The sequence below is a fragment of the Manis pentadactyla genome, chromosome 2, assembly GCF_030020395.1.
Source record: "Manis pentadactyla isolate mManPen7 chromosome 2, mManPen7.hap1, whole genome shotgun sequence".
Taxonomy (NCBI): domain Eukaryota; kingdom Metazoa; phylum Chordata; class Mammalia; order Pholidota; family Manidae; genus Manis; species Manis pentadactyla.
In genome coordinates, this window is record NC_080020.1 from 177,675,808 (window position 1) to 177,684,845 (window position 9,038).

The window sequence follows — 9,038 nt, forward strand, 5'->3', positions numbered from 1 at the left end:
TCTTCTTTTTTCTGGTAGGATTTGTGTAGAATTGATGTTATTTCTTCCTTAAATATTTGGTAGACTTTGTCTGTTGGACCTGGAATTTTCTTTGTGGGAAAGTTTTTAACCACACATTCAATTTCTTTCATTAATATAGCCATTCAAGGTATTTAATTTTTCTCGAGTGAAATTTGGCAGTTTGTGTTTTTCAAGATTTGTCTCTTTCACTTAGGTTGTCTAAATTTCAGACATAAAGTTGTCTGTGATATTTCCTTATTGTCCTTTTAATGGCCTGAGGCATAGTCCTAATTTGTCACTAACTGTACATATGACTTTGGCCAAATTTATGAATTTGTTTGAGTCTGTTTTCTCTCGAGGGGTTTGGGCAGGACTTGAAACAACTCTTTCGATCAGAACCACCCAGAGGAGTTTCAGAGCCCACATGACGCTTCTCACACCTGTTGCATCAGTGTCCAGGATGTGGGTACAGCCACCATGAGGCCCTCCACAGTGATTTCACCCCCTAGGGGCACTGAATAAAATGAATTTCATTTATGACAACTTTTACAAACACAATGTCACATTCTCTCTATTTAAATGTGTTCACCCTTGAACCGTAGGTAGGCCTGACCATTTCCAAGTCTATCTTTTGGTCAAGAAACATTCTAGAAGCAGAAGTTGCCTTGCAAATGCCCACATCTCAGTATGGCAAGAAGTTACACTTGCCCAACAACTAATGAGAGAGGCTGTATAGTACCTGTAAAGAGTGTTGTGGGCTCTGGGGGAATCAGACTGGGCTGAAATCCTCTCCTGCCCTTAGAAGCTGGGTAACAATGAGGAGTTACTTTACTTCCTAGCACCTTAGTTTTCCTATCTGGAAAATGGGACATGATAGAGGGCAACTTACAGAGTTGTTATGAGGATCAAATGAATCAATATATGCTTAGAAAGTGCTAGAACATATTAAATATTCCATAAATGTTAACTGTTATTATTATTACCTCTACAGACTCAGAACTCCCAGAGGCGGGGGACAGGGAGAGGGGCAAAGGAGAAGGTAGGGTATGACACCTCCATGTGCCCTCATGTCTATAGGTGGGGGAGCTGGCTTATTTTTTTGGGGTCTTTGGAGCCAGATATGGGAGAAAAGTGCGATGTATTACAAAACTACAATCCTAACTGCTGTGGTCTCAGAGAGATTTAATAAGGCAGTACATTTTACTTTCACCCCTAGCTGATTAGCCAGGGTAGGGGAATTCCAGTGTATTAGGTAACCCCCAAATTGCTCAGATGTCTGCTTTTTTAAAGTCCCATTTTTTTAAGCTGTTAATTAGGAAGTCATTCCAGCTGTAGTATATATATATATATATATATATATATATGTAGTCATTTAGTATATATGTAGTCATTTATATTATTTCTTTGCTTCTGTAGTGATTCTCAATGTTTAACAATTTTGCAATTTATAGATACTGCTTGTTTTTTTATTTCCCCACCTTCTGAGTTCATGATCCCCTCCTAACACTAGCTAGCCATTTCTGATTGTGGCATTATAAAAATTACATGAATTAAACTTTATTCTATTTTTTTTTAATATGAAAATTTCTCCATGCACCTCAAATTAGTCAAAGATACATCACACATAGTTTTCAGACTTTGGGGCATGGCTTGATGTAAATATTTGGCTAATGCTTGTAATTGGGCAGTATCTTCCCTGAGTCTTGTTCATTGTGAATCTCTGGAAATTGGCACCAGTTCTAAAGGGGAAGAGAAATAAAATCGTAAGTTTGCTCATTCTCAAAGCAGTTCCCCCAGCAACTATCCTCACCTCTAGTCTCACGTCTTTTCCTTGAATGGAAGCAGTCAACATCAAGGGCAGTGATGAAAACACATTGAGTGGGGGCCCGACTCAAATTTTAAGGGAGAACTTTACCATCAGGGAGAAGTATTAGGAATATGTCCTACCATGTCAATGAGATATTTGTGTAGAACAAGAATCCGGCAATATTTTTAAAGGGTGGCAATTGAAACCTCAACTGCAACATAGAGCAGATAAGCAGGGAATATTTACGTAGTGACCAAGTGGTGAATTTTCATTATTAACTAATGAACTTCATTGATGTAGGTTATGTGCTTGTGTTTCAATCCTGATAAAAGAGTTTGCTAGGGTGTGTCAGAGATATGGACATGGCCTTTTTGAAAGTGATTGTTCTGGAAAGAGATTTCTACACCTTGAAGCTAACTGACTATAAAGGGTAGAAGTTGTGCCAGGCAGTCTCACTTGCTCCAGCACCTTCTTCCCTTCAGGCAAAATGAAAATCCTTGTAAGTATGTGTTTATGCTTCTTTATTCTCTTGCAATGTCTGCTTGCAGAGAATGTTCATATCCAATATGCCTTTGGTTTCAGAAGTCTTTGGCAAATTGTTCATGCTGCTAGGTTTCTGTGATTCAATTAAATATGGTCTTTGGAAGGAAAAGTGTTGAATATTAAGTCAGATATTTATTTGTTTATTGTCCATTTTTTGAGCTGTTTATTAAAATATACAAGGAAATGATTCTGGAAATATCTAGAGAATTTTAATTTAGAGGATTTTTAATAATAATTCGTTATTATGAGCTTTGAAGGGAATGTAGGCATTTTAGGACAGCAGCATTTACCATCTAAAAGAGAAGTGGTAATTTAAAACTAATAATATCAACAATAATAATAATAAAATAGCAAATGCCATTTCCCAAGAACATATCAGGCCCTCTGCTATACATTTCACATGAAAGATTTCATCTATTCACTTCAACAGCTCTAAGAGCTGAGTAGGAACCCCATTCGGCACAGGAGGAGACTCAGGCCCAGAGCAATGTGATTTTCCCAAGCCAGTAGATGTGGGATATAGGCTTAAAATTTAGCCATCTTAGGCCCCACTTACAGGACCGATCATGGCAAAGCATTCCTGCCCTGCCCTCCCTTCCTCCTCCTCCAGCTGATCGTCTGCATAGTTCCACACGGCAGTGCTCCAGGAGCCGTGGGCTGTGTTCTGATCCTGAACGGAAGTCCTTCCCCCTGTCTCTATCCCTTATTCTCCGGTAGCTGCAGAGGGAGAAGGCACAATGATCAGTACCTCCCCATAAGGCGTCAGCTTGAAGACTTCCCTCTCCCAGGGGTCTCTTGATTTCCCAAGTGGAGACCTAACCTTGAAACACAAACCAGTAACCGTGCTGCTGAATGAGTCACAGAATTAGGTGGGTGGTTACTTGGGGGCAGGGGACACTTCCTGCGCTCTAATTGTATCACTAAGGTAGTTAGCCCCTCCACCCACCTGTTCAAAGGCTGTATTAGACCCATTAAATAGAATACACAGGTGTGTCAGAGGGACTAGATCTGGCCTAGGGTCAGAGAAGACGCGTCCCTATGTCCCTGTGCAAGTAGGCACGTTGAGCATCTGCATGCAGGCCTCTGTTAGACACTCCACACCCGGTCACCAGGAGAGAAACGTTGTGGGCGAGGTGCAAGGGAGGAAGAAGAGTCCCACTGCCACTTCTGGAAAACATCCGCCGCCCTGCAGAGGCCTGGGCCCGCTGTTTTCAGTGCTACTGTAGTACGCTGGGATGTTCAGAAGAGGGAGCACGAAACCAGGACCGGCTTGTTGGGCGGGCTGTGTAACTGCAGCCACTGTCGGCGCTGCCTCAGTGTCAGCCTCAGGGCCTGCTCGCCCCGCACACTCGCATGCCTTCACTAAGGAGAATATGGGGGTTCCTTGATGCCAGTCTCAAAAGTTAATCATGCCGCCCCAAGCATCCTACTTTCATAATTTCCCTTGGGAACCCATTGTTTCTCTACCACCCGTGAGTCCATTTTAAATCTGTTTTACACTCTCAGTCTCAAGGAATTGATTTTCTTTTTTTAAACCAGACGACACAACTTGGCCCCTGTAATCCAAACCCGGTGTGAATCACGCTAGGGGTTTCCCATAGTAAAATGAATTCTTCCTCACTGCTCAGCAGCCCCAAGTTTTCCCTGGCACCAGAACACATGCTCTTTAGAAGGTAATGAGGTTGGGAAGGTTTGGGAACTGGGTAACAGATGTAGAACCCTGTGCCTGACAAATAGCGTAAACTCAATAAATGCCTGGTGAATGAATGGCCATGTTTCACATCTTGGAAACCAAGTGTTGACCATCCATGACCACTCGTCAGTGTCTCTCGGTGTTTATCTGAGATATTTGTGCTTGTCCTGTCTAGTGTCCCCTTGTGTCCCCATCCTCAATGACCACCCTACAGAGAGTGGATGTGACTGGTCTGTTTTTCAGGTGGCATTTCTGGTGGTGGTGGCCATCTTTGGGACACAATCTCATGGATATGAGGTGAGCTGGTTCACTACAGACTTCATATCTTGGAGAGGATATGAAGATATATTGGGAGAGGAAGAGGAAGACACAAGACAATCTGAAGTGGCGTAGAGAATCCACATGCCCTGTTTGGGATGGATTCCTAGAAATAACCCAACAACAGAAACAATGAGGTTGCTTATTTCTTTCCAACTGCAATAACTTAAAAAATGTAACCCATCCCTTTAGATGCGGTCAATCTAATTTTTTCTGTGATGTCATTACTTCTCACACATGTCAGATAGTAAACTATGCGCAAGAGTTTTGCTCTCTTATTTTAGCACAGGCTTTTTGTTTGGCATGCCAGTGCAGAGGTTTCAGGCTTCAAACCCTTGTTCATAGTAAGTTGAGGGCTTTATTTTGCTGGGAGGGTTGCCTTTCAAATGCCTATGATTTATGGAAAAACCATTATGTCTTTGTCATCAATCTAGGTTTTTAACATCATCAGCCCAGTCAAGAAAGGTGTCAGTCTTCAGGAGACAATGACAATTGATAATGAAAAAAATACCGCCATCGTTAACATTCATTCAGGATCATGCTCCTCCACCACAATTTTTGACTATAAACATGTAAGCAGCAGGATAGCTTAAAGATTTTTCAAGACTGGGTTTCTAATGGGTGGAGGGTCAGCCATTTGTTATGCATTTGAATTCCAAGATCTTTCCTTGCAATTCTTTCAGAATGTCTCTCCTTCTGCTTTTCTCTTTCAATAATCAATGAAAACACAAGCATAGAAAATCATTTCTAGGCAAAAAGTGTGATGGGAAACACACCAACACATGATTGACCTTTCCAGTTGGAAATTGGAAGCAGGCAAATACTGTTTCACCACAGGCTCAGAGAGGACCTGAAAAAGGGACCAAAGCCCAAACAATACCTGGTACATAGACTCTCCCAACTATGTGTCAAATGAATAAGTAAATGAATTAGGGCTTCAATAAAAAAATTATGCAGAAAACAAATCATGAAACAAACAATCACAAAATAGCAGGAGTGCAGAACAACTATATACATTGGACTATGTAAATAGCATATGCAATAAATCATACTTCTGTAAGAACCAACATACTTTAACTAAAAACACCAAACTATTTCCAAGTTTCATTTACTGGTATTAACAAGATGTCTCAGAAACCTGCTCAGAAAACTTAGTTCTGTCTTTTGTCCCTTTATTCATCTATCTGCTTTCCATTTATTCTACTTGATTACAAGCCTGCTTTTACCTGGGGCAGAGTCATGCACTGTGGATATGAATAGATTGTAGGCCATCTCACTGGGCATTGGAACATGCTTTATTTTTTCCTTTCCTTAAAGAAACCTCCTTACATGCCTCTTCCTGATTGGTATTGGGCATTCATGACACCTTTCAAAGCACAGAGCTTTGGAATATACAGTTTAAAAGAAATTGCACTGACATTGCTTTTTTTTAAAGCAGATGTCAGGGAAATCCCACAAATGTCTTTTAAAAAATAGAGTGGTTAGGACTTGGTTTAAGCCTCTTTGGTTATCCTCAAGGTTTGCCTCAGTCTATTTTCGAATTTTAGGAGCTGGCAACTTGTGAGATGTGAGTAACAGGAACTAGAAGTGTCTATACTGTATCCAACCTTATAGGCTGTATAATTATTTGGAACTCTGTAGAGAGTTCTGCTCTGGATGAAGATTACATGGTCTTTGTTTCCTTCTGGCTGCAAGGTCCTCACCCTCCAGTGCTCTTCCAATTCCAGCTTCCCCGGCCCATCCGCATCCAGCCAGCTTGAGCTTGGGACAGAGAAAGGATGGAGAGAGGATAGAAGGAGGAGCAAATAGATGGAACATGCGTGTGTGTGTGTCGGAGGTGTGGGGGTGGTGAGGGTGGGTGTGGGCATGTTAAGGAGAGTCTCCAAAGCTGTACAGTCCAGTAGAACTTCCTGCAATGGGGGAAATGCATGTTCTAGATCTGCATTTCTCAATACAGAGGCGACTTGCCACTTGTGAATATTGAGCACTTGAAATGTGTGACAGAGGAAGTACTTTTAAATTTTATTTTGTTTGCATTTATATGTAAGTAGCCACAGGTGGCTAGTAACTAACACATCCACAGTGCATTTGGAAAGTTCAGTTCTAAAGAATATTTTTTGTCCTCCAAACTGAGGAAGAGGCAGAACAAATCAATAGAAAGAGCCAGAGCTGCTTCTTCACCACCTTTCAAACTCCAAGCTACAGATCTGGGTCCCAAAACATTAAAAGTGGGGTGCAAATCATGGGCCTGCACAATTTCAGAGATGGAAATGACAAGTGAAAAAGTAAACACGCTCTGTAAAAGAAGGCGGTGGGTGGACTGGCCTGCAGAGCGGAAGGCAGTCACGTGCACTCCCCATGCCTGCCTGGCTCTCCTCAAGGCCCAGCTCCCTCACCGGGCTCAGAACCCAGGGAGCTGGGAGGGGGCAGTCACTGTGCTCTTGCTGCCCCAGGGCTACATCGCATCCAGGGTGCTGTCCCGAGGAGCCTGCTTCATCCTGAAGATGGACCATAAAGCCATTCCTGCTCTGGACCAACTCCAGCGGTACATCTATGAGAAGCAGGTCATTCTGGGGGACCCTTAAATATTGCCTGTTCTTGAACCAGGGAATACTGGTGGTACCTATAGTGAAATGAAGAGGGGAAGGGAGAAGACCTAATATTATATATATAATACTTTACTGGAGATACGGTGCTCTCCACTTAATAAAGTGTTCTCAGGTTTATTGTTTTTGAGGGCAGGAGTGTATCTCTTAGCTTGATTTCCACTATATGGCCCCCAATACAAGAACTTATAATAAATTCCAGTGTCTTTGTAGAAAGGACTGAACAGCCTCTCTACTCAGAGCAGGGCTCTACCAAATAATGATTGACAGAAAAATGAGTGAAATTATAATATCCAATGACACAAAGGTGCAAAGAAATAATACATTATATAGAGAATAAACAAACACAGCATGAGATTAGGAACCTGGGGTTTAATCCTCCCTCTTTACCTTTCTGTCTGTGCCTCCTTTGGCATGAGATTCACCCTCTCTGGGTTTCATTGTCACCAGCAGCAAAGCAATATTGGTAATAATGAGGTTTCTCTGTGGACCAAGTGGTCAGATGATGTCTTGAGATTCCTGACCTGTTCCTGTTTAATAATCGGAAAGAGGAAAAAGCCACCATTTAGAATGGTACTCCAGATTATGTGACATCTTTTACCTTATCCCATTTTATTTTACTAATCCAGGCTCTGAAAAAAATGTTCTCTGACAAATACGTCTGGGCCAAGTACAACCCACTAGCGTCTCTGGTCACAGAAGTGAACTGGTTCCTGTTTGGGTCACCCATCAGGGAGCTCTGCAATAATGTCCCCTTGTATAAGGGGGAGGTTGTTGAAAAGACAAGTGAGTACCAATAAGTCATTCCTTCACCAAATATTTTTCAATTGGCTGGGCACTCTGTAAGGTGTATAAATACAAGTAAATGTGAAACATGACTCCATTTGGCTTACTTTGGGAATTAAATAGCTACCATGTGTGAAATTGTGCTAAAATGTTATGAAGATACAGAAATAAATAAAACTGTGTCCCTAGGGAGCACATAGTCTGATGGAGAATCTGACAACACAGAGGATGGAATAAGAAAAGGTTCCCCAGCTACCAAGGAAAAACTATTAGATTCTCTAATGTCCAGCATGGTGTCTATCATTAATGATAGTGTATTGTATCCTTGAAAGTTGCTGAGAGTAGATATTGAGCATTCTCACCACACACACTTGCAAAAGAATTACCTATGTCAAGTATGTGAGGTGCTGGATATAATTATCTTGATCTTGGTAATCATTCTACAACCATATATGTATGTCAGATCATCACATTGTACACTTTAAATATGTGCAAACATATTATGCCAATTATTCCTCAAGACAGTTAAAAATGTAAATATTCTCAGAATCTGGGATAGAAATAGTCCAAGAGAAGCCCTGATTCATCCAGGTCACACGTGTCACTGCAGCCATTGCCAGTAACTTTACACAAAGTTTCTAAAGACGGCAGAGAGGCCAGGCCATAGATAGTGGATGCAACAGAACCAACTCCCCAGTGGCATGCAAGTTGCCTAAAGAAGAAAATAATTAGCTTTTATAAAATTTCTACTGCCCAGAAAAACATTTGTATGGATATTTTTCTTTTAGTCAGGTCATTAGGACTTACAAGTGGAGACACACAGGCATGCCTCACCGCAGAATGTTGTAGCTTCAATAGGATTGAGCCAGAGGGTGCTTCCAGGAATTGTCAGTGTTATTTAAGTTAACGTATTATGATCCTTTGCCATGCAAGTATACCTAAATTTTGAAATTACATGAAATTGCATGTACAACTCCTGGTCGAGACATTTACAAAAAGGCATTGATTTTCTGTATTCTAGTAATATGTTTTTTAATGCTCTTTCTTTTAAACATTTCCCCCATTTCAGGAATTATTGGTGTTTCAGGCTGTGCAAAGACTGGTCTCCTGGGCGTCTTTGGAATTTCTGTCTGTGCAGACATTCACGTTTAGGCACCAGCCCACTGGTTTCATCTTTTCAAATAAGTACACCCGATTTCCACCCAGCTGCCAAATTTAATTCTTTTCCAATGCTCCAACTCATTTTGACATGCAGTGGTAAAACATAAATACTATATTTACAGTT

At 41.3% G+C, this 9,038-nt stretch overlaps 1 protein-coding gene across 1 annotated transcript; it reads left to right on the top strand.

Annotated features, from left to right (window-relative positions):
- Nucleotides 1–2,225: 2,225 nt before the first annotated feature.
- On the top strand, nucleotides 2,226–9,038 carry GKN2 (gastrokine 2). The gene is made up of 6 exons (XM_036908238.2): nucleotides 2,226–2,306; nucleotides 4,287–4,340; nucleotides 4,796–4,933; nucleotides 6,815–6,925; nucleotides 7,597–7,753; nucleotides 8,823–9,038. The coding sequence occupies exons 1-6, from the start codon at nucleotides 2,295–2,297 to the stop codon at nucleotides 8,903–8,905; spliced, it is 555 nt and encodes a 184-aa protein (XP_036764133.2). The 5' UTR covers nucleotides 2,226–2,294; the 3' UTR covers nucleotides 8,906–9,038.